We start from the raw sequence: 27,544 nt of genomic DNA on the forward strand, positions 1-27,544 counted from the left end.
TCCAGTCAATCCTTCATCACAACACTGCCTTGTGTATCGAATATTTCTTGTATTTGACAAAAGTAGTTAATACCCTGTTATTGATGTAAGTCAGCAAGAAACTGATAACTGTATATTCGGGAAAGGGGTTAGGAATCTTGCTGGATAGATTTTTTGGTTTGGCCATTGCTCCAAAGCATATACCTTTTTTTCTCTTAAACGAAGAACCGAACGTTTCTTTTAACGAGGGATTTTTTTCAGGGTCCCCATCATGTGAAACGTTTTTGTTTTTTTCAGAATATCAAACTCTCGGTCGCTTATATCATGAGATGTCAGCTTAATGTGGACGGAAAGCCCTAAATCACAGATCCTAGAGCTTTAGCACTACTGTTAGCAAGACAAATTGATGTCTCCAAGTCAAGCGTGCAGTGTCAGCCAACGCTAAAGAACATACATCAAAGCACAGCCAATCTTAAAGAAAACCGGATATGATGCATCAAGTTAGCTTTTCCTGAAGGCCTTGACGTACAACTTAGTCAAATCAAATTCATTAACTGTACTAACCACTAATACAGTTAACCCTACTGTTGCTATGGTTTCCATGTCATTGTTACTTTGAAGGGTCCTTGCTTCTCCTTTAGATTGGAGGTAGTGTTTACAAGGTATTAAGCAGAACTAAAGGCCCGGGATGTGGATGAGGCGAACAATAAAGCGCGTCCACGTGGATGTATAGCATTATGTGAGCTGCCATTTTCTATATGTATGAAGCACGCAATGCCATTACTGCCTGATCCACTTCTGTGTGTGTTGAATACATACTTCCGTGTGTGCACATGTGTAAATCATACTTTAGTCTATGAAATGAACACGATATCAACACTACAAGAGGGCGCAGTGTCCAGGCATCTTAGTTAATTAGTTAGCTAGTTAGCCATGGCTTCAGTTCGAATATCACTTCCAAGTACTTATGCATGTCGGGTCAACGCATTGAGGGGTGGAAGTGTTTGAATTTCTTCTTGACATTCAGCCGACCTCGTTGAAGAGGAAATCATGAATGGAACGTCAGCCACTTCACACAGGTCACTGATTCCGGAACACAGTGGTTGCTGATTTTAGGAAAAAAATACAACAGTCTGGTTTGAAGATTCAAAGTTTACCTTTTGAAGCCGAGTGCAATTCAGACGCGCTTGAAGGATAATTGGAATAACTTGACACTGTTGCGTTGACGGAGAGGTCATTTTGCAACACTTGTTTGGAAAACGATTGGAAACGGTGTTGAATTTGATGCGTAAAAGCCACCTCTAATACACTTCTTTTCCACGACCTGAGATTTGTAAATTCTGTAGTTTGAACAACATGGAAAAGGCGTTGATAACACACCACTGTTGGGCAGGACCGTCTCGGAAGCTAATTATCTCACGTGTTAGGACAGCAGCCTTAATGTAACTTGGAAGCCGGGGCTGTGCCATGGAGGGGTGTGAGCTCTCCTTAAGCAAACACTTCAAACAGAAGAGGGGTGAGATGTACACGCGAAAGACACACACAGATTAAGGGCTCAGACCGGTTATTAACTTTCTTCTGATGGACTCCGTCAATGGGTTTTGGAGGCCAGGGACACTGGACAGCGGTCAAGAGGGTGGATGGGGGGAGAATTGGAGAGGGTGGTGGAGGAGGAGGGAGGGGGTGATTTGAGAGGATGGTGTGGACGGATTTGTAGGAAATTACACCTTGAAAAATGTGAAATGAAAGCTGGAGTTTTCCATACGATGTACGACATGTTTACAAAGTATGAAGCCCATTTCTGGTGTCATCCGTCGATATCTTGCTGGAATATTGCTGAAAACAGCGTAAACCCAACTCACTCACCCACCTTGTTCCCTATGAAAGTATCTCTTCATAATTGCCAGAGAGTATTAAACTATCAGTGATTCGCAGTGATTAATGCCTCAACACCTAAAACACATGGTGGTGGGGAGTGGACTAAGAACACATTAAAACCAGGCTGTTAAAGAACGCTGGGTCGTCGACGAAACGAGCGAACGCTTTAACCACGAGACATTTTCTTCAAAACACCATCTAACCCACAGGTCATACATCACTATCACATCTTTGTGCGTAATACGCATCGTACATATTTACAGCCGATGCAATAAATAGTCTTATCAAGGGTCAAATCATGAATGATTTATTAACCAACGTCAAGCTCACCCATGAGCAGGACGGTGATCAGCGATAAACGGTAGGGGCCCTGTAACGTTTCCAACGACGCAGAGGAACCGGGGTAATAACCCCCTGTCCACTGTGGGCGACGACTGTGACTACACCAACTCGGTTATGTTACTGTCCCGCCAGGAACGATAATGTAATAATCCTCATCGAAACAGCCACCACAATTCAATTATTTATATATTCTGGAGTTTGCTGAAGTAGCAAATAAGCTATTTTCCCATCATTGTGCGTTTAACAATACGGTTTGTGCACGGGGCAGACTTACGATCATCATGCTTTATTACATATTTATTTCGAAAATAGTTTCTTCACCGTGTAAGGGAATTAAGTATGATTACTACAATAATGCTACTTCACACTACGCGGTTCATATATATATATATATACAGTGGAATCTGTCAAAAACGGACACTGTCTATTCCGGAGCCGTGTTAATACCGGACAACAATTACTATCCTGGATGTACAACATAAAACCCTGTCTAATTATGACTAATTAGGTAAATTACTGTTCAAAGTGGCCTTGAATCCAACTCACAAACTCATTGTTTAAAAGACAATAGGATGGACACATGGTTGTTTCCACACAGAGGAGGGAAGTAGACGGGTGGTTAAATAATGTGCTCATTACGCGGATTCACTACATGGGTACAATGTGTGAAGCCCTTTAATGCTGTGTCCTGCCATGATATTGCTGGAATGTCGCACAGGGCGGCGTAAAACCATACTCACTCGAGTATGTGTATTATGAGATACTGTGAGCGAGTGAAACAGGTAATCTCTTTGCTGTATAGTACAGAATAATAATCACTGTGAATATATTCAAAACGAGATGGGAAATTACAGTAGAAATATTATTTCATGAAAATGGCCAAATATATCAAAACCAATTATAATACAAGACCGGCTGTAACAAACACAAACTGTTTATCTTCTTACGACTGTGGGTAGTTTTTTCAGTAGATTATTTTGCGATGGGCTGTAAACATACGATGCGAAAAAGATGTTTGCGTTATCCTAACTCACTGCCGGGTAAATCCATGTTTGTTGGTGGCTAGAAATGAGACAAACAAGAAATGTTTTTTCGATGGTGGCGCATTTGGTACGGTTATCATATTGTGTTTTGAACCTTAAGTTTGCAGTGTATTGGCGGTTGTTTTCAGCCTAGTAACGTTTTGATTGTTCGTAATTGTTTTGTCAAATCCAAATTTCAAGCGAATACTTTCTTTGCCCGTTAGTTTAGTACAGGAAGCGATTTTACTCTTCTACACTACTGATCATATATACTCACCACTTTACAATTGCATTGTCGCCAAAACATGACCGCGAATCCAATGCGGTACTGCTGCACTAATATTGTATGCTTTTCGCATTACTAGCGCGTTAGTGCCGCGAAAGAAAGAGAGGATACGTTTACAGCTGTACTGTATGATTGTAATTTGTGGGCCATTACGCATACCCTGCAGGTCCTATATACTTTGAATTTATTACATTGCTGTGTCTATTGTACTGCCTTCTCTATAGTGCAATGACCACTTACTGTAAGTTCCCATTAGTGTTTGCACCTATCAGGGCCTTATGTCCCTAGAGACGTCTTTAAGTAATGCCGCTAATGTATGCTTTCTTCAGGGACCTAGTTTTATGACTTGGTGATTTCAAATAAATCAGAGAATAATAATTTGCAGTTCGGACAGGTAATGGATTGGACATTTTAACACCTCCCTGGTGATATAGGACATTGTCCTTAACCAACCATAGTGAATCTTAATACGTGGCTAGTCAATAATGTATTATCTGCTCACACCTAGTTTAATACCTCATCCCTCTAAATCCTGCATCACATTGCTAATAACGCTATTCCATAAACTCTCTTAAATTAAGATCATCTTACGCTTATACACATGTAAATGAGAAAAGCTGAATTAAATATAGGCCACCAAAGACCCGTGTAGCCACAGAATAACTCGGTGCCACAATGGAATTATGAAACCACAGAGCCCTGCTGAGTTAAGCGTCGGGTCTTTCCTATTTGCTCTATTTTATTTGTGTATATTTTTTAATTATTTTTCATTCTTGTTATATTTCAATTTGGAATAACACTTATGACGGAATTCAGATTTCGGATTTAATATCTTTCGTGAAATGCAATTCTATTTTCTGTCCTGGACATTTTAGTTGTATGAATATTTAATGTAGGGACCTTGGGTGGTACTATTTCTATTATTACCCTGCCCAAGGCAGTTCAACAGTGTTTACGCCTTGGCTAACAATGAACCAGTAATGGCTAATTCAAACTTTTTATGTAGTTTATCGATTTTTGAAAAGCAATAACAAGATCTTTACGAGCTGCCAAAAGGTCAGTCACGCTAAAGGAAGAAATTGATATATAAGACAACCCAAAGAGAATAATTTAAATCTCAAGTTATTTTCAAATTTTTGGCTTTGCGTTGTGTTTTTGTTAATTTTTAAATTTGCAAAAGTGAGCGCCATTCTTGAGTACATAATGCAAAACTCAGTCTGCCAGCATGCAATCGCAAGTTAAACAAAGAATGAATAACGAAATAGTATAAAAAGACAATGAAATTAAATATTGAACCATACATCTTAAAACGTTAATGACAATGTGTCTCATGAGTCGGTTGCATGTTATTGTTAATATTTGTCTCAAAACAAATTCAAATGAATAGGTTCATTTCCAAAACTAAAATGGGTGTAGTCTGTCTCACAGTCCCTGAACCATATTTTTTCAAGCTCGACCAACCGGACTGTAATGTTATAGCCTTAAATAAAGAAGTCAGGATTTCCCAAAGGCTCCTCAGAGCGCATCTCATTTTCAATTCAAATATGGTTCCTTGTTTCTATCAAAATTGTATGTTTACATAACGTTGGTGTATGGAATATGGTGCATACACTATTATTCAGTTCTTCGAGCCCCAGAAGTAAATATAAGTACCATTAGTATCATTAAGATACAAAATCGCATCTTACCTTCCTAAAAGTAAAGAATTCTGGTTTGCCGTACTGGTCCAAGGCGGCATGACTTAGGAAGGAATCAGAAGTGTTGCGGTCAGGGTCAATCGTGAAACTGCGATCTTTGTCCAATTTAGGTTTGTAACACTTATCCCCTTTCTTTTCTCCCTCAAAGCCAGCCTTTATGTCCTCTGTGTTGACCTCTTGCCAGATCCTTCTTTCCATCTCTCTCTTGCCACATTCCTCTTGAACACCCATCTTTTCCTCTGTGTCTCTCCTTGCGTTGTCATTCCGTCGTATCAGCAGTATGATTGACACAATCAAGATCGACAGGATGAAAGTCACTCCACCAACAATACCAGCGATGATCCTGTACGTATGTGCATTTTTTTCAGCAGTCCAAGCAGCCGCTATTGTATTGTTCGTATAGTTGATGTTTATGATTAACAACGTCTGCGATTCTTGAGGCGGAGAACCACTATCCTGGGCTGAAATGGTCAGCTTATAATCTTTTTCGTCGTTCGTGGTCAAAGTTCGCGTCAACTGAATTTCACCCGTGCTTCTTCCTATGGTGAAGACATTGTCGCGGTTACCCCCAGTTATGAAGAACATTATTTCCGCATTTATTCCGATATCGTCATCTGTGGCCTCAATTGTGGCAAACGTGGTGGCCGGGTCGGTGTCTGAGTACAAGATGACACTGTTGTTGTCATCATTGGGGAATAATATCGTAGGGCTATGGTCGTTTACGTCCAGTACCTCTATAAAAACAGTACCGTTTGAATACAGTGGTGGTTGACCATTGTCCGTGACGAACACGTCTAGGGTATACATGTCTTGGATCTCTCGGTCAAGCTGACGTTCAGTACGGATCGTGCCGTCCGAAAACACTATAAATGGAATGGATGGATCATTGCTCAAGGTGTTATATCGAAGGGCAGAGTTATTTCCTATATCTTTATCTATAGCAGTCAGCTGTCCAACCCTCTTGGCGGTTTTTAGGTCTTCTGGGACACGGAATTTGAAGGGTGTTGGGGGAAAGAAGGGCTTGTTGTCATTGACATCCAAAATGTTTACGGTCACTGTAGCGGTTCCAGTTCGTGGGTCGGAACTATGGTCCACAGCTTTAACAATAAAAGTCATTTTGTTCAATGTTTCCCTATCAAAGGCGCCATTAGCTTTGATGACACCCCGCTGAGAGTCAATTGAGAACATTGATCCAGCGTCCATGCTTAGAGTATAGGACACTTCGCCATTAACACCCATATCAGCGTCAGTTGCTTTCACAGTGATCAGGTTGACAGATCTGTTTATGTTCTCAGTCACGTTGGCAATATAAGTCCTAGACGTGAAAACAGGGGCGTTATCATTTATGTCTGTAACCTGGACAATGAAACTCAAAGAAGCTGACAGACTGGGAGTTCCAGAATCTTTACATATGACTGTCACATTATGCTTATCCTTCTTTTCCCTGTCCATGGACTTAAAGATGAGGATGGCAAAACTATGAGCGTCCAGTTTGTTCAAACTGAAGTGGTCATCAAGGGATGTACAGTGGACATCGCCGTTTTCACCCGAGTCAGTATCCTCTACTTTCACCCTGCCAACAAATGTACCAATACTGGACCCCTCCGACAAAAGTATAGTATCACTGTACACAACCGAAGAAGCCAGATTAAGAGTCACACGGGGAGGGGTGTTTCCATCGTCAATTATATTGACAACCAGGATGGCCTGAGATGCTTGAGGTGTTTCACCCTTGTCCACGGCCTCTATGACAGCTTCAAACGAACTCCCTGATTCGTACTGCAGAGGTTTCTTTACAATCAGTTGCCCACTAGTCTCATCCAAGGTGAAGAGTTCCTCGATCTTGGACGTTCTGAGAGTGCTGAAGCGATACAACACCCGGGCATTCTTGCCAGCATCATTATCACGCGCTGACACTCTTCCAACAACCGAATTCGGGGCAGTGGTTTCTTTGACGTTAATGTTGTAACGTTTCAAAGAAAACTCGGGAGCGTTGTCGTTGACGTCAATGACGTGCATGTTGACGGTCAGTGTTCCGGTAAGGGCAGGAGTGCCTCCATCCTTGGCCAGAATCGTGAACTGGTATCTGTCCCTCAACTCTCGGTCAAGACCTCTCAGAACGACTAGCTTAAGACTGGAGCTCCCGTCAAGCTTATGAACAAAGTTGACATCAAACACGTCTTTATAAGACGTTATCTCGTACGACTGAACCGAATTTCGTCCAGCTGTATCCCTATCCGTTGCGCCGTCTATAGGAATCTTCGATCCCGCGTTCGTAGATTCCGAGACATATATTTGTATTTCGTTAGGTTCAAACGTCGGCGGGGAATCGTTGATGTCATCTATGATCATTTTCACCGTGATGATTTTCAGAAACGAAGTGTTCTGGCTCTGTACCGTCACGTCAAATTCGATTTCACACACTGTTACGAATGCACACACTTCTTTGTCATTTCTTTTCACAGTCTCCCTGTCAATCATTGCGGCTGTGTGAATAGCACCTGTCCGCCGGTTGATGCTAAACAGAGAAGCTGTTTGCAGACTGTTTGGATTTAGAAAGTTATACGTCAACGTTTGAAACACAGCATTGGATAAATTTCTTGCAATGTCACTTTTAACAGCTACGTTTCCAATATACGTTCCATAAGGTCTCTGCTCTTGTAGCCTAAACGTTATCTCATTCAGCTGCCCAGAACCGAACTGAAGTCCCACAATATTAAACACGAGGGTAATGTAAATGTTCCAGAAGTGTATATTCCGCCTGAACACTGCCATCATGCCAGACCTGCCCGTGTGTCTTCAGTTCACCATTACTGTCACCTCCTGAAAACAAAGAAGCAAAAAATTAGATGAAACCACGTGAGCCTTCACAGAACCTCATTAAAAACACACGGGATCGGGACTCCTGCCCTGTCATTACCAATTAGGCCAACAAATATGACTAATTTAGCCTCCAAATGGATTTAAATAGGATGGGGATTAGTGAGAAGTGACTGGCATGTGCCTTAAATGAATTGGCGACGTTTGAACCCCATATTCTAAATCTTCCACAAGGGTTAGGCCAACGGCTGAAGTATCATATCGTTACGGCGGTATCCTAGCATTTTAATTACGTTCCCAGGAACAGTTTCCTTCTTTTCGGTTGGAGGTACTTTTTTCGACGGAGGTGAAATAATAGCCATTGGAGACCTCGAGCAAAAGTTAGGTGAGGCAAGGCAAGCAATTAGCATTTTAGCCCGCGGATAGGTAGAGTATAATATATCTGTCGGTCGGAATCTCTGTATATTTAACTAGCGTTGTCATTGTGGGTAAAGATTCCAATCGCTGAACCCAAGAATTTATAATCACATTATTGCGTACCGATGTTGAAATATATGCAGACATATTCCCCGCGGAGCTGTTGAAAAACAGCATCGTTCTCATTTATGGCTTCGCTGTCGCCTCGAGAAATCGGTAACACGCGCGATACATGTCTGATAAGAGCTGTTAGTATGCAATACATGTTCTCTCTTGGAACAAAACCTGTGATCTTTCCACCCAACTAAGAAAAATATCTCTTATCAATTTGTTTACCGGCAATAAAGATCCGGTCTATGTTATCTCTCTATATCCCTGAATTCCTGAAAAGCCTTTGTTGGCTTAATCTGATTAAATTGTTTCTTGTTAAGTCAAGACGCCTTCACGCAGTAGCGCTTCTCGTGGCGATCATAGGCTCTATAAAGACTAATGTTTGCATAAGGATGAAGGCGGTCTTTCACATAAGGCCCGCGTTAAAGACCTTAACCCCTCCATATTTGACCACTGAGCAAGTGGCGATATTGACGGAGATTTATCAAAAGAATATCTAAATAGTTCAAACAATACCCGGCATACCCAAGGTGATAAAATTAAAACGGCCATAATGGCTTTATCTTGAAATAACTCCGGGAATGTTTTGACTTCGTCAAATAGCAAGGTTGATGAGGTAGCTTGAACATTTGGCCGCCCTCGGGCACAGATTCCCACGTGGTTTTCCAAGCATTTCAAACAAGTTGTATTTGAACAACAGCTAGCTTCGCAAACTGTAAATTTGTAAACGGCCGTATTTTTACACAAATCATGTGACCTGGCCTGTCCTGACGCTGCGTTATTGTCCCACGATAATTGCATTTACCTGGCAAATATAACACCTGTGAATTTGCCATCAGTCGCACAGTCGCAGGGCTTCGTTGGAATTCTCCATGTAGTTGCCTTGATCAGGCGGAATATATATTAATTGAAACGGTTAAGTAAATGTGTTAATAAGGACGCAAAAAACCATATTCTTAGACTTCTTCTTCGTTTGTTTTTTGGTTTCGTTTGTTTTGTTGTTTTGTTGTTTGGTTTTTTTTGGGGGGAGGGGTTGGGGGTGGTGGCTTTTTGTTGTTTTTGTTTGTTTGGGGGGTGGAAGGGGGGTAGTGAAACATAGTCTTTAAGGTCGCTTTTGAAACTCTAAGTCCAAAATTGATTAACACTGCACAATATTATCAATGGATAGGAATACCAAAGTCGATGAGGGTTTCTGAGCCTCGATAAAACGGCTTCCTTATCTGGACTAGATGTGTGAAATTCTCAAAACAAAAACACTTTCAAGATATGAAAAATATCACTTACAGCACACAATACAAACAACCTGCATAAACAACCTCCATGTTGCCAGATCTCTGGGCCCCTGCTTTCCTACTTAACAGAAATATGCAAAAACTAATAAAGCTAAAAGCTGTCAGGTGAAGAGTCAAACGTCAACGTCGGAGTCGAAGATACGAGCGTTGTAGATAGCATGTTTCTATCAGCGTTTCTTGCCGCTCAGCCACCGAACAACTGATATACAAGCACTTAAAGTTTCATGACAATTCCAGGCAGTTTTTCTTTGACTTATCAAGACATGTATACATTATTGAAGTGTAGCTTTAAAGTAGTTTCAAGTTTTAACTTTAGTTTCAGATGCAACATTATCAAGAAGCATAGACATTCGGTTTACGAGCGAAGGCATTTTCATTTAGCGCATGATATTTGCAATATTGAGTACAGTGTTCACGGACATGTGCAAGGTGTCAAGCTGTTACAAGTGAAATAAATTATTTATGTCTATCTAATTGTCATTTTTCACACACTCTAGCGCCAGCTTGTCAATGGCAGCATTAGTTGGAGTGTGTGAGCAAGTGAGCAAACCCCGAGTGAAGCAGAACAAAACATGGTTTAATGGAGTCACGAAATGGCTAAAGAAGCGCAGTGATATTTTAAAAAAGATGATCTGTAAATTATAAATACAACTTAAAATTCATTCGGTAAATCATTATCATGGGGGCAACTTATATATTTCAAAGTGGCATGGTTGTTGAATTGAGCAAACCCTCCCCCACCCCCTCCCCAACCTGAACATCATGGCGTATTGTCCAGAAACGGGATCTGTGTGTTTAATCTAGAATCCAACATTGACTTTTTTATTGGTGATACAATTATAACTGTATTAACAGAACGTTATACAACAGAACGATTGGAACACAAGTATAACACAAGTCTTGCATTTAAAAAACCGTTAAAGGACATTGTGTTTGTTCAGTTTGGCCGCATCTCAATCGTTAAACATCGAAAGTTGAAGTCAGAAAAAAACACTAAAGATACAGAAACACAAACACAAACGTAATAAAGTTGGCAAAAAACATCGTGGACCGAGACTAATAATGTAACGATAACGCAAAAAGACGAAAACAATTTCGGTGTTCAGGAACTATAGAAAAACTAAAAGTATAGTTAAAACTACATACCAGTCGAGTCTGATATGACCAATACCGTGGACACAGCTGCCCCAAGTGAGGACAGATCTTGTCACTTGCCTTGCAATGAACGAAAGAACATCAACACCAACCATCGGTCTCTAAGTGTGCGTGTTTCGGGTGCGTATAACTATATCAGCTCATCGACAACTGAACATATCATCCCCGAAAGCTATGTACCTCCCCGAATATGTAAACTGATACGAGGAAATTAAAATGTTCATTCCATCCTGATAGCTAAGTGTACACGTTATCGCTCAGTCCTATCCAAATGTCAAAGATTGAAACGTTGAAATGAACAAGACTGGCCGTATACATTGATCCGACAGATACGACTTGGAAGGAAGATGTTGAAATGGAAACAAATGTTTCTCGAAGCAATTGACGTAAATTTGATATTGACAAATTAGGCTGATTCCGGGTAAACTGCAAGCTGCAGGTGATTTATTCATGGCAGAGTCTCAAGGCTCACATTTTGCATCTAAGGTTTTAGGGGCGAGGTGAAATATAAGATCGCTAATGTTGCGATAACCGGCACAGCTGATCAGGTTATGGGTTTGATGGCTGATTGTGATGACATCTTGATGGAAATTGACACGTTTAAGTGAGCTCGTCTATTTCATCTACTCTTTGTCCCATGGTAAAACTGACAGCATCTGATGTGTCATTTTATAAAATTTCGTAAAGTATTTTCGATTTTCTTTAAATTTTAACTTGTATCTTTATTTATATCCACACAAGGCTTTGGCAAGTTTTCAAAGAATATAATATATTAGTATGTCTGTATTTATATCATTCTTAGAAAATATTCATGAAATTATATATTTTGTTCTGTAATACGTGTTCCGTGTGTCAAAAACTGAAAATATGTACTGATAGTTATTAACAACCGCATATATATTATACCGGTTTATGATCATTGTGGTTTCAAAGAAATTGTATATTCACACTCTCATGAACACTCTCATATCATCCGTTGATCAAAAACTATTTTAATGTTTAAGCTTGTATAACTGCACATACTTAATACATGTGAGAGAGTGAGTATGATTTCACGCCGCTTTAGCAATATTCCAGCAATATCACGTCGGGGGACACCAGAAATGGACTTCAGACATTGTATCCTGTGGGGAAGCGAACCCAGAACTTCGACGTGACGAGTGAACGCTTTAACCACTAGGCTACGCCACAGGCGGTATCGCTATCTAATAAAAACGAAATATGAATCTTGATATGAGTTGAATTAAGTTGACCCAAAAAAGCTAATCCGGGACAAGGACATTGAACGACATCCAATAATTTTAAGTAGTCCCACATATTGCATCCGATACGATTTCGTTGAAGGTTAAACACCCAAAAACGTAGACTGGTCTTTTAGCCGTTTTTTTTCTGAAAACAAGAAATGTTTTTTGAGTATTTTATTGGAAAATGTCTTCTATTTATCACATAAGCTGATCATGATCGATGAGCGATAGCGTTAAAGCGATTTCGTTTAGAGAGCACGGCCGGCCAGGGAATGCTTAGGAGCTTCGTTCTCCAATCTCCATTGATTTACAACTTAAACGAACAGATCAAAAAAATCAAAGACGTACTTTAAAGTATTTTTCCATCAAGGAAAATGCATTGTATACCTTTTAACATATTTCACTAAAACAACTGACAGGTGTGGTTTCTAAATTGAGAATTTGCATATATTGTCCTATTAAGGAATAAACAATCGTCATTTAACACTGAGTGATTTCTTCTGGATACTGTTAAATGGCCTTTCAGCAGGTATTAAATATTTAAGCTAATGTTTTGTGTCTGCTCTTGTGAATTATAAAATATCCAAATGTAGAGAGATCATATATATTCAAGTTATCATTCGACAGATCGCCAATAGAATCGTTTTACCGTGAGTTGAAATCCGATAACGATCAGCATGGCATATACATAGGGGCTTTTAACTTATGGCGTCCTATATATTTTATTTTGAGCTGATCTCTTAATAGGCTTTTTAATTATTAAGGGACATAATTATATATATAACATAAGTGATCTTGTCACTCAGGGATGTCTAAGTGTCCCCAAAGACAGAGATGGTGGATACACATATATCCATATATTAAGTTCCATTAATGCATACATTATCAATACTACAAATGATTCACAAAGGTCGAGGGGGAGGGGTGTGTGTGTGTGTGTGGGGGGGGGGGGGGGGGGGGGGGGATGTGTTAAGAGTGGGTTATCATGTCTGTAGGTGAGTGTGTGACTGTGTGTGGGGTTTTTTTTGAGTGTGTTTGCGTGCGTGCATGTGTGCGTGTGTGACTGACTTAAGGGTTACTAGGGGCGTTCATTTGCAAGTGCGTGAGTTCGTGTGTGTATGGTAGGGGTAGAAACCACATCTCTCACAAAATACAAACGGTTCTCAAATACATCAAATATACTATGTCTTTCCCTCTATTGCTGAAGGAGGGCTTGGGGTGGGGCGTCTTAGACGCTGCAATTCGCTGTGCAGAGTTCCGTATCTTGGGCACACCAGAAACCTATGCTTTTGTGGGTTCGATTCCCGTTCGTCCCAATTATGTTTCAAGGTGTGTCAGCACCATATCCGCGTTCAAGGATTCATCAAAGTGGTAAACGACTGAGACCTGCATCACTTCGGGCTGTCCTGCCATGTTAAGCTGACACGCCATGATATAACTGGAATACGGTTGAGAACGGAGTTAAACCCAACTCACTCACTCACAATTGCCGAAACGCGTTGCAAAAGCAGAACGAGACCCTCTCAGGCAAAATGTCACCTAAAGACACCCTAGCTACCATACCTGCTGTTCAAGATAGGAGAATTGATGTGAAAACCTATAGAAATGATACGTATTGAAATATGTGATAAATACCGTGATAGCGATAACGCTGTGAGTATCAGCCAGATTGATATGTACAACAATATAAATGACATGTACATCACTGCTATCACGACGGTCACACCTGGAGACTTAATATTAACGCCAATGGCTTCAGTATACCCCGTGGTTACCAAGTTTCGCCGATTACAATTACATAAGCTTCGACATTTATCTCAATTGCTGAAGATACCATTGTGATTGCCTACACAGGTGGGTCTGACCATTGGTCAGTGAGCAGTTATATTCGCAATGTTTAGGTCGTGAAGTTCACAGCATGACAACCGCTCTTGCCACTTCACCCCATTTCGGTGCTAACAATGCGTCCACAACGCCGAAATTGCACACCTGTGATAATTACTTGGGTGGCGACTCGTGAATAATTTACTATAACGGACAGGAGGGGCTGTGTCGGATATATTGTTATAATTCACTCTCGCCAACCATCTGCTTGCAAGTGACACGTTGTATCATTTATCGAATGCATATAACCGCTCGTAGACAATTATGACATAATTTATTCACCATCTATACATTCGACATCACATTCATATCTCAAATACTGTTCATAATATTGATCGCAAGATGTTGATCATTCTGGAGGGCTCGATGTGAAACGAGTCCAGTGCCCGTCGTGACCTGGTTGATTAATTTCCAAACAACATATTTGAAATTACAAAATACTTGCGAAGATGCAACACTGAAACCTTGTGGACCATAAGAGTGAGTGAGTGAGTGAGTGAGTGAGTGAGTGAGTGAGTGAGTGAGTGAGTGAGTGAGTGAGTGAGTGAGTGAGTGAGTGAGTGAGTGAGTGAGTGAGTGAGTGAGTGAGTGAGTGAGTGAGTGAGTGAGTGAGTGAGTGAGTGAGTGAGTGAGTGAGTGAGTGAGTGAGTGAGTGAGTGAGTGAGTGAGTGAGTGAGTGAGTGAGTGAGTGAGTGAGTGAGTGAGTGAGTGAGTGAGTGAGTGAGTGAGTGAGTGAGTGAGTGAGTGAGTGAGTGAGTGAGTGAGTGAGTGAGTGAGTGAGTGAGTGAGTGAGTGAGTGAGTGAGTGAGTGAGTGAGTGAGTGAGTGAGTGAGTGAGTGAGTGAGTGAGTGAGTGAGTGAGTGAGTGAGTGAGTGAGTGAGGCTTTACGCCGCTTTTAGCAATACCCATGTCGGGAATCGAACACGGGTCTTCGGCGTGACGAGCGAACGCTCTAACCACTTGGCTACCCGACCGCCTGGACCATAAGAAACAGACTTACATCATATGTTACGACATACGCCGTAAAAATCACTTGTTTGTTGTTTATTGTTTATTGTTTAACGCCGCACTCGGCACTATTCCAGCTATATGACGGCGGTCTGTAAAAAATCGAGTTTGGACCAGACAAAACAGTGATTGCCATCTTGAGCATCGATCAACGCATTTGGGATACGATGACATGCATCAACCAAGTCAGCGGGCCTGTCCGTCCGATCCCGTTACTCGCCTCTCACGACAAGCACGGTCGCCTCTTACGGCAAGCATAGGTTGCTGAAGACCTATTCTACCCGGATCTTCACGGGTTCACTTATATGTTTATGACATCTATTCATACAACATTCTCCGGCATCATGGTCTGCCTAAAACTTTAAGACGCCCCGTCAGAATACATCATCAACAGTCCCAACTAGTCCATCGCCTGGTATCTCACTCTCCTCTGGTCATACTCTCAGAACTGGAAGAAACGCAAGCTCCAAGAAGCAATCCACATCAGACGAGCCAAGCCATCCATTAATTGTGATCAGGGAGTGTCCCTTCCCAGTGCATGGAACATTTAATTTTAATTCTCTGCACCATTAACGTACACATTCCCGTATATTAACACAGTTTTGATCCCTTGTATATGCCTTGACCTTGCACCGACTCTTTACCGTCACCTTCTATAGCAACCGTATGTCCATTACTCCCTCATAATTGCCTGACAATATTCAACACCTGGCTTCACGTATATGTATCTAATTATAACTATATATATGCACACAAATACATATATATAATAAAGAGGTTATATACCCATAATGTTCGCTGTCATATTGAAAACATCAGTATATAAGAAGTATGCTAGTTGACGAACGACATACACATACACATACATCTCGTCATAAAATCCTTACTAACGAGTTCGTGTTTACGAGAATAGTCATAAGTATTGTTTGACATATTAAACGCGATCTGTTTACGTATATATCGCGTTTAATGAGATAACAATGAGAATTCAACAATTATTAGATTTACCAAACCGTCATGATAAAGTGTTAGTGCAAGAGACAGGCGATCCCCGAATACTATGGAACAATCTCATCGTATCTGTTACAAAAGGAGACTCAATAAAAGCGTCAGCGTTAAAAAACTCCCGGACTCATTACTTTGTCAGTGATGTATCAAAGTCACCGTCCTTTGCGAGTCGACTTTCAAAACTTCCTGTAACATATCATTAAGGTTTAAGGCAACATCAGCGAGACATATGGTCAGTTAAAAATAACCACATATTCGTCATATCCAAAGGCAAAGACTGCGAATTACGTGTAATTGAATCTTTTAGGCGCTTCGGGATAAGGTATTTTAACCATCTGGGTGGATCATTGACAGACTTTGGAGCTTCAAATGTCCACAAACCACAACGGCTATGGCAGCTATACGTGTCGATTGCATTGTCAGTTTCAAAGATGGAATCCTCCTTTATCAACAGGGCGGTGATTTAGTGTGCTAAAGACAAGTAAAATGTGTATCAAAATCCCAAACCGGTCATCTGACCAAGCCACAGATGATGGGATGGACAATGGGGATTTTCAAAGGTGGTCGTAACCTTCGCGATGCCTGAAATGTCCACGCTATTTACAAGCATCAATTTCACCGGAGGATCTTTAGCTTGGTAGCTCATTGTCCATGCATTACTGACGCGGAGGGGATGTAATTACGCATCATAAATCTCATGTCTAATTTTACAGATAAAAAGGAGGGCCAATTAGTCGGGCTGATATAAATGTAGGAATAATTATGCATCGAACAGACATGCACAAGAAACGGAAACAGGGAATGGTTTATGAGAGAGCTGTCACCAAATACATTAACCAGTAGCAAACATTTACGAAAAACGTTCTGGAACGGCTTGAACATAAATAACAGTGTCTATACCATATACTATGTAGGTTTATACTTAGGATTGTCAATTTCAACCATCGCTATGACAGCTGGCTAAGTGACGTTTTCCGGGGTCACAGACTCAATAGAATAAACGTTCCATTACATTTACATAGTCGACATAATCACGGTGGTCAACAGTTAACACCTTTCGAAAACTGCGGTCTGGCACGCAACGGTTTGTCTCAAATATATACCCTTGGGTCCCTCTGGGATATAAGGGGATAATCTAAACTTTGACACATGAGTTGGCATTAGCAATTAAAACCGATCTGCATAATTTATGACCCATATAATTGACAGCCTTTGTGGAGGAATTATAGGGACGTTGACTAAGAACAAAACGCTCTTGACGGTTGGTTGAAAGTCAAGGTTGTGAAATATGGCCGTCGTTCCATTAGGCCTTTATTCCATTCTTGATAATCATGCTATTTATATCATGGGAATTTCGTCACAAGGGGTTCTCATAATGGCGACCTCGTGCCACATGGTATAAATAATCTCGATCCCGCACACATTGTAGCCTGATTGACAGCTAAAGGTGGCATAACTACAGTTACATCGAAAATGTGAAATGTACATCATGTTAATTACATGTGCATTTCACTGCAAGGACTTCTATCAGCTAGAGCGCGTTGAGCCATACCGAGATCATGATTAGTGAAACAGCCACCCAGGAATATGAAATTGACATCGTGTGTATGAACATGACATAACAGCTATATACCACTGGGACATATAAAACTGACATTATTTCCCTGGATGTGTAATAAGTGCAATCTACAACTGGCACATGTGCAATTGACAGCATGTGAGGTGATGTATTACTGGAGCGTATGGAATTAACATTCATCCCGGAAAGTGTCTGTTAAAAACCTCAGGGACATATGAAATTTACATCGTGTAGAGGAAATTTCCATTGTGTGAATAGAAATGCGCATCGTGGTCATGGGGCTACCGCTGAGGAATATTATATTAGATTCTGCTAGGATTAATATTCACCATTGTTGTTGTTGCGGTTACTATTGACATATACTGATCATACCGGATGAGCTAACCTGCAAAATATGCATCGCTGTGATCAGTATGCATTGAATTTCGTATCGAATTCGTATTAACTTCAACCTGTAACCCATCACTGAAACACTACATAGAACAGACTGTATGTGTGACATAACACCGACATCTCTAATGCAAATCGTGAGATAGAATAGATAAAAGGCGCAAGGGAAGTGGTACTGCGTGCGTAATTGTAATAATCATTTGAACAACAAACTATTTCATAATTGAATTATTATTCATTTTGAACGAAATGTGTATTGTTTATAAACACATTGGAAGCGTAAACAGAGCTGCGATATCGACTAGTTCAACAGTAACATTTGACAAACGCGCAACCTTTCTTTGTAAGGCTTCAAAACAAACAATATGAAATTTTGGCTTGCGGACAACTTACCTCAGGCATTAATTACATCACAATGCAGCCACGTTCAAAGCGCTCGCCAAGTTTCCGGAGTGACTTGGTGTTTAGTTTTCGAGACCCGCTCCAAACAGAGTCTGTTTTAATTAAACAGACACCCAGTAAAACAAACACCTCTACCTTTGATGGACGGGCATTACCGTTCGCGAGCGAGGGAAATAACACTACTGAGACGGAGGCAAAACGACCCTGCAATAAAACGCGCTACAACCCTCGGGGTATTTTCATCCTCAAAAATTACGATGGACAGATTAGTGGGGAGATGGTATTGTTTTCCTGTTGGCTCAGAGGGTCTTTGTCTTTCAGTATGTTTATGGCTATCCGGTGTGACCGCGGTCTGCATACGCTCTTGACAGGCAGGGAGTCTTTCTTTAAAAGTCACATCACAAATGAATAGTTTGGCGAGATTCTATAGTTGCAACGAGACAGAAAATTATTGCTCGTATTCTGTTAGCGGCAGCTAATGGCGTCGTAAAACACAGCATTAAAGCCATCATTCTGCAATCTGTCAGAAGGACTTCTTTGAGCAAACAGAGGAGGCTTGGCATTCCGTGCATCAATAAATACAGAATACTTCCTTAATTTGGTCTTTGATACAAGAATAATGAAAAGGGATATTTACGATGACAGTGTGTGAAAAAACTGGAAAGAAATCACTACAGCGTAGCCACCTGTTTCACTGACTTGGTCGTATAAGACCGATCAAAGATTGACCAACTTGGCCACGTATAAAACAGTTCTTCTGAAATAAGTGACCCATTGTTAATAAAAAAAATAATCCGTGACGCATAACATAAATCATAGAAATAACCGATTTGAAATGGACATGAGTGAAGAGATCAAAGGGTTTTATTCCCTGTATATTGACCTGCGTACAAGTGGATGTGTTTTGCACGCGTTTTAATCCAAAGGGATATGTGTTATGACAAAGAAATGTCTCCTTTATGAAGATAATATGAAGATAATATGAAGATGCTTTTGATCAAATAAGGATTAACCGAGATGAAAGCGCCGACGCATCATCCATTGTTCTCAAAAACAGGTGGGTAAATATGCAGTATTGATCTCAATCAAAACATTGGCGTTGTGTGGGGAGCTACACACCGAATATCTATAAGCCTTTTGTGGAACAAATGATAACCATACAAGTTTAAAGGGGATTATTCCTTCTGATTGTGAAAAATATCCCCAGAGTAGACAGCAAGAGTTCATATTATCCAGGTTATTGATTTGGCGAGTAGTGGTTGTATATTTCAATCGATCTACACAACAGGATGTCGATATATGTCAATCAATAACCACACACCATGTGTTAAAACACAACCTCTTCTCCGCTTTGTAAATATAAGGATATAAGATATGCTTTATCATGAACGTAATTCCAAATATTAACACAAACAAATCTAATAAATGCAGAGAATCTTTCCTATGCTGTCGTGCTCCTCAGTTCGTGCAAACATAAAAAACTAGTAGGCTTAAAATTACAAAAAAAAGTTCATTCAAATTCAGGTTATGACATTGCTCTTAGATTGAACTGATAACACACACATATTAAATAATATATCATATTAATCGTTATGTAGTAGGTACTTATGATATGAGTAAAACGGATCAAGAAGTAAAAAAAAATATGTACAGTAAAATACGTTTATAACGAACACGCTTATAACGAATTGACGAATAAAACGAATTTAATTTTTGGTCCCGGCCATTTGCTGTATAGATGGTGTATGTATGCATACAACGAACTACGGTTATAACGAACTCAAATTAGTGGTCCATTTGAGTTCGTTATAACCGTAGTTTACTGTATGACGTGTGAGGCATCAAACACATACGTTTTATGTAAATTGTGTGAGTGGTAGATTCTACCAGTAGGGCAGAACTTCCCTTTTCGCGAACACCTGGTGCCATTCCTGATTTTCGGCGAACCATTCATATAAGTTTCACCGCCATTTTGCCTTTTAAGCTCAATGGAATCTGTTTCGTCAGATAATCGAGACTCGTTAGTTTCTGATGACGTTTTGTATCAAAAACATCTACAATTCATACCTACATCTTACACCTAAATCGTTTTTTATACTCACAAACACGACTACAGACTCTGATAGCTGATGGCCATGGCAGCAATACTCATACTAGTATACATCACACACAATATACGACAGTGTTGAGATGTATTAATATTGCAATGTTATTGAACACACACAGAACAGCAATGATAAATCAACCGAGAGCGTATTATGTCGGTTTTGCCATACTAATATCTTTACAAATTGTCATCCCTAAGGCATATTTCTCCGCAAAGCATTATCTCCAAGCGTTTCTTTGCCCGCTCCATTGCATCGATTAAAATATTCATGCAAATGACTGCAGTAATGGCTATAAATAATCAGCGGATGTTCATTTCAGCAATGCCATGATCAATTTCAACTCTATTTTTAACAAATGCCAGGCCACTGAACATAAGGAAAAGTGTCTTAATAAAGTGCAACTGTTTGCCCCTGATTACCCGTGTAACGATCTATTCTCAAGTAACTAAAACAAAAATATTGTATGGCTCTACAGCAAGTGTAATTCCATTTCTGTGGGGTTTAAAGTGATCTTGTATCGTAATTTCCTTTCCTTGTCTTTTGATCCATTTGACTTTAACACAATGATATTTACTATGAATTTCAACTTCTTCAGCTCAAGAAACTTGATATCTTACATTGGTTATTGCAGCGCGTCCGGAATCGGAACCGCGTAACCAGTTCGGTTTATTACAAAACTTGAATCTTACAAGGAATGGGTTTAATTAGGCGAAAAAAGATTAAAGAATATCTCGAAGAACGAAAGTTAACATTAAGACATAAAACCTCACATGATTGGAATAAAATCGAAAGAGATCACCAAAATCCAAGTTTTCTGTAACACCAGCAAACAAACGATTAGTGCGAATGTAAAGATTTGGCAAGAATGTAAATAGCATGTAAATATCAATCTACGATGCACAAGGCGATGTTCAATATCACTCCAGTCAGTAATCACATTCTCCAAGTTCTGAGTCGCAGTTAATTCACAATTATTTCGAAAAAAACGCACCAGGATCTGATCGCAATTGCAGAGTTCAGTCAAAGGCTGAAAGGAGTCGGAATCAGTCGAGAAGACAGCGCCAATCATAGCTACAAAACCTTCAGTGTAATCTATTTACACATGTGAATTTCATTAACATGTCAACAAATGCTTAAATTTTCTTCATTAATCTCTTTCCCAACTTTGCCAAGATGTTTCATGTTTAAAATAAATCGAATCTTGGTATGCGTCACGTGATTTGAAATGAATCGCATCATTTGATTTCTTATGCCACTCGAGAAATATCCCGTCGGCTAACATCACACGTAAACAACAGGTAGCGCTCATTGTCATAGACTACAAAACAAATTCTCCCACCTGTGGTGTTATTTATGATGATTGGAACTAATTTATGACCTAAGCTTGAGAAAAATGTTTAAAAGTGAGATGAGTACACTCAACTCCGTGATTAAAGGGCAATTAAATACCATTAAGCGTCCCTCACAGTTGAAAGACAGGTGAACAGGGAAACATACATGCAGCGACCGGCAATGCCACTCATAAATTTAACTGTACATCGCGCCGTGGTAAATTGATTCTCTGTTACGTAATCTAACATCAAAGGCCGTGATTGCAATACACGTGGTCAGGTGCAAATGCTACACGCATGGCAATAGCCACACTACCTGGACACACAAGGCTATACACATCAACTGATCGCAGGTATAATCACACGAGCGCTTCGGATTAATTCAGTCGGTGTTTTAAAGAGACATTTATTGCACCTTGTAATCGCGTCGCGAGCGAATCGGTTATGTAAACTTTTGCTCATTTCAGCTGCTCCTGTTGAGTTTTTTTTGTGGCATTTATAAGTTGGACATGAAAAGATCGTAAGCATGATCGACTTCTTTGTTAAAATTCTTGCGACATTTCGTGTAATTCTGACATGCTTGATAACAGTGTCCGAATCAACCTCGAAACTACCTGTATACAGTAAGCTACGGTTATAACGAACTTAAAGGGACTTCTAATTTTAGTTCGTTATAACCGTAGTTCGTTATAAGCATATATACAGCATAACTACAGCAAATATTCGGGACCAAAAAAGTAAGTTCGTTACATCGTCAGTTCGTTATAAGGGTGTTCGTTATAACCGTAGTTTACTGTGTGTACTTGTCGACCACACTCTGTATATCACTTGCTTGATAACGGTGTTAGAACCTACACCGAAACGTCGCTCTTAATTGTAATAAAGAAGTTGTTCATACATAAATTCTTATCCTTACTTAGTACTCCAACTTCTAAATGCCTATCAAAGACGTTGTAATAAAGGCTATGAAGATCCTTGTTCGAGTTGATATTTAGCAACCCATGCTTATTGTGAGAAGCGACCAACAGGATCGGTTGTCAGGCTCGCTGACGTGGTTGATGCATGCCATTGTATCTTAAATGCGTATAAGCTCATGATACCGCCACTCGTATATTTACAGACTACTGTGTCATAGCTGGAATTGAGTGCGGCGTTAAACAACAAACCAAATATAGAAATTTATCATCCATGATTTCTTGTCATCCGTTAATTTCTGTTCACATGGAAACATGAGACTATGCACCTGGAATCTTTTCACGAAAAGTTCATGAATTTCTATAGTTTTGTATTGATGAAACTCAAGATGTAATTTAAATAAACCTCAACATTTGTACATTACGGCACAAGTTCCGTTCATGTTGCAGCGAGGCTCGCTATTGCGTTTGTTCATCTTTGTAGACATATGCGTCATTAACTATATCCTAGCCAGCTGTTGAGTGAGTGAGTGAGTGAGTGAGTTGGGTTTTACGCCGCTTTTAACAGTATTCCAGTTATATCATGGCGTGTCAGCTTATTGTGGGAGGAAAGCCCGAAGTGATGCAGGTCTCAGACGTTTACCTCTTCGGTGAAACCCACGAGCACGGGTATAGTGCTGACAAACGGAGAAACATAATCGGGGCGAACCGGGATTCGAACCCACAATCATAGGTTTCTGGCGTGCCCAAGGGACGCACAGCGAATCGCGGCGCCTTAGACGACTGGGCCACCCGTGCCCCCGCCAGCTGTTGACCACATGCTTAATAAATGTACTTGTACCGACACGAAGCATTGCCAGAATGAAGACGTTGCAGTCCATCCGTCCACCCTGTCAGATGGTCCTACGTGCACAATTGTTCTTGAAATGTTCGTGAGTTTCCATGGACAGGAAGCCAGATGTATACTACATCAAAGTGATAGAGTAAACATGGTTGTAAGAACACTCATTTAATTAATCAACCTCGGTTGATATACAAGATCGCACAACGATATTAACATATTCGAAATGTGTAACATATAAAACTGAAGATGGTCAAAATTTAGAACAATGTTATTAAAGCCAATCGTATATATGGTTTAGTGTTTTGTGTATAGATGTTACGTCAGAACAAACTATTCCTCTTGAAATACCTACCTATAGTATGTCTGGTTGGTGAGTTGTTCAGGGCATTCCCTCTACCTTCAACACGTGTCACTCAGACACCCAGCGTTACCCCAGCCATCATTAAGGGCAACGATGAAGAGCTATAGCAGCGCCATAATGGCACCAGCCTCAGCACCTGAGCAATAACATTACTCTACCATCTGACTTGATGTCTATTTCATACAGCGTTATTTCTATTTCAGTACCCGGTGTTACTGCAATCAATTTCATGTAAATTTCGATCAATTTTCTGTAATTGGAATAACGCGTGTGTAACACGAATGTCCTTGCAACATGAGTAACCCTTCCTGTGTGACTAAATGATCATTGTATATCACCAGAAGTAAGGACACGAGTTCCGGGTTCGCCATTTTTTATCGCATTCGCTTTATCGTCTTTTCGAAACGGTTAAAATGTATACAAAGAGCGCTTGAAATATGATATAGCTGGTATGAACGATCAAAACACGTCATACAAAGAACAATTGAAAAACATATTCGATATTGCTTCTAAAAAAAGCACACAAAGATAATTTAAATTCGATACTTCCATGCACGACACGTACTGAGGTATATTATTTCATTTTTAATTTGAGGGTTTTTGACTAACGTAATGGTTTGTTGGTTTGTTGTTTCACGCCGCACTCAGCAATATTCCAGCTATATGACGGCGGTCTGTAAATAATCGAGTCTGGACCAGATGATCCAGTGATTGATATCATAAGCATCGATCACGCAATTGAGATCGATGACATGCATCAACCAAGTCAGCGAGCCTGACCACCCGATCCCGTTAGTCGCCTTTTACGACAAGCATAGTCACCTTTTACGGCAAGCCTGGGTTGCTGAAGACCTATTCTACCCCGGAATCTTCACGGATCCACTGATATATTCATGACATCTATTCATACAACCTTCTCGGGCATCATGGTCTGCCTAAAACTTTAAGACGCCCCATCAGAACATCATCAACAACCTATCCTACCCCGGATCTTCACGGGTCGACTTACGTAATGAGGTCTTAACTACGCACATCGCCACATATTACATGTTAATGTCTGTTAATCTGATACAGAGGCTGTATGAATGGCCACGAGGTACAACCCAGTCATAACATTCCCCTACCATGTGCCAGTTAATATCTGACGAGGAAGTGCTAATTGTCTTATGTGTTATAGATAGTTAGCACTGGTTACGTAGGGACTTAGCATGTGATAAAACCCTTAGCAGACGTTTGTCTGTATCAAGCTTTACTGGTTAGACTCAACATGGGAAATTTGCATCCGTGTGGGATAAACAGTCGATGTCCTGAAAGGACGCAGTCCAATTTTAAGGCAGCCATGGAGCAGCGTTGATACGCTTCCAGATCTAGAGTATCACATGACATAACGCGTCTGATGATACAGCGAGGCCAGACATCCCCGTCTGTGTTATATGCATCATTAGCTTGACGTGTATGAGGGACAGAAGGAAGGGAGGGGGCTGCGCGGGTGGGGTGGGTTGTGGCGTTAGTTGGGATGGGGGTTGACAGGAGATCAGGAGATGGTTTTGAGTGAGATTGGAGATTTATAGCATGGGGGTGTTCTATACATATATATATATATATATCATTTTGTACTCTTGTTCCACCGTGGGTTGTCTTAAGAGAATACAAAGCTAGTTAGTTTGGTTAGGATTTGAGGTTGGAGTTGGGATAAGATGGTGGCTTAGGTAGAAGCGAGTTGAGCTGGGTTCGAGTGCTGTCAGTCAACAGGGATCTTATATGTCCCAGCGCTTGTACATCGCGGTGAGTTAATATACATATCTAAGCTATGAAACCTTTTGACAGACATGCACGGACCTGCTTTAACCCCATGATGGACACACAAAGGCACTCTCGAAGAAAAACCGTTATGTCAAGGAATGATTACGACCTAAATGGAGAGATGGCTTGATGGATAAATGGATCTCGTGTTTTGATGTACGAGTCTGATTCCACATTCACATCACAAGGTTTTGGCTAACCCTACCTTAATCACTTTCAGATATGAAACGTACACCTGTCGATATTGACAACTTCAGTCAATGACACACCTAAACAGCACGTGTCTACAACCACCGGATAGTAATGACATGAGTCAATTTGCTTCAGGATCATCAGTTGAGACAGACCTGCTTAATAGTCACACTAAGAAGAAACTCAAAAATCGATCGGTGATTGATTGAAATCCGCACGTACGAGAAAGCAATGTACATGCTTGCTCTTGCCGGCTCCTCCAACAAAGCTCAGCCATAATCAAACTTGAAAACAGATTATCGATCAGGAAGTATTTCCGTGAGATGCATTGGCTAACTATGATTATAAGTTGCTAAAACATAGCTATCCAGTTACTCACGTGGGGCATTAAAGCAGTAACTGATTAGCACAGCTCAACCAATTCATCAATCCCCGATTTATATTTTACACTATAAACACCGGGTCAGCTGATCAGCGGTGCTCATTTCACAACATATGCGTCGGGTGTACAAACATCTTACCTACATATAGATTTTTAGATTTAGAAGAGGCGTTGTCTGCACGATGTATCGTCTCGTTTGCGGTACACGAGACATATCGATTTATAGTTGTACCATTGCCAACACAATCTAGTAGATCGTAATGTACATCGCATGTATATTTCAGCATATATATGTTGTATACGTTTAGTCAAGCAATAGTCCTGAAACGACATTTTTATATATAGGAAAAGATCAGTGAATTGTGACATCAGTGTAGTGCTATAAAACTGCATGGAGAGCACGCAGCGATTCACTCCAATCGCTTCGGTGTAACTCAATATGGAAATGAAATACAGCAGACCATCTATTAACATGACACATCGGATATTGAAATGGTTGGTCCGCTGGAGTTAGTGGTTTGGACTAAATTACGAGTTTGGGAGGCAGGATACATATTCATAATTTATATTTATCATTTACTTATATCAACACGTGTACAGCGAACCTGAATATAACACATACCTTTGTATAACGTTGATTGGAGAATCAACCATAAATTTATACATGTTAGTTTGTTCCATGTGCTACGAGCTGGTACACTGGTTTGGCAAAATCTAAATTATCGTAAGTACTTTAGCTATGTCTAATCTGCTATTGATGTAATTAAGATTTGGTCCATTTGGCGGGGCGGGTCATGCTTGCTCACTTCGCGGCGTCATCGTTGCTTTTTGGTCGTCAATTCCTATGGTTTTCACCGCTGTCCTGCCCTTTACGCTCAATGGAAACTGTTTCGTAGGATAATTTTTTTCTATCACGTCATATTTATTTCACAAAGATTTAGTTCCGCTGAGGACGTTAGTTGTATTGTTTGGAACACAAATTGTATTATTCCTTGGTACGAACCAAGAACTAGTGGTCAGCACCAACTTTGTTATGGCTTTAGACGTTTTGGAGTCTTGATAGTATCAGGTGGTATACGTCTGATATGTATTTAC

At 40.4% G+C, this 27,544-nt stretch overlaps 1 protein-coding gene across 4 annotated transcripts in view; it reads right to left on the reverse strand.

The window, feature by feature from the left end:
- Positions 1 to 27,544, reverse strand: part of LOC124137476 (protocadherin beta-3-like) — a 48,145-nt gene that overhangs the window by 8,813 nt on the left and 11,788 nt on the right. For 3 of the 4 annotated variants that reach the window (XM_046503790.2, XM_046503789.2, XM_046503787.2), the window contains exon 2: positions 5,196 to 8,027. In XM_046503790.2, coding sequence (XP_046359746.1) covers positions 5,196 to 7,982 — 2,787 coding nt within the window. In that variant the 5' untranslated portion in view covers positions 7,983 to 8,027. Of the gene's footprint in view, positions 1 to 5,195; positions 8,028 to 24,063; positions 24,222 to 27,544 lie in introns of those variants that run through there. The other variant, XM_046503788.2, reaches the window with a different exon arrangement.

The sequence above is a fragment of the Haliotis rufescens genome, unplaced genomic scaffold (assembly GCF_023055435.1).
Source record: "Haliotis rufescens isolate VD_foot unplaced genomic scaffold, xgHalRufe1.0.p SCAF_7, whole genome shotgun sequence".
NCBI classification, from domain to species: Eukaryota; Metazoa; Mollusca; class Gastropoda; order Lepetellida; family Haliotidae; genus Haliotis; species Haliotis rufescens.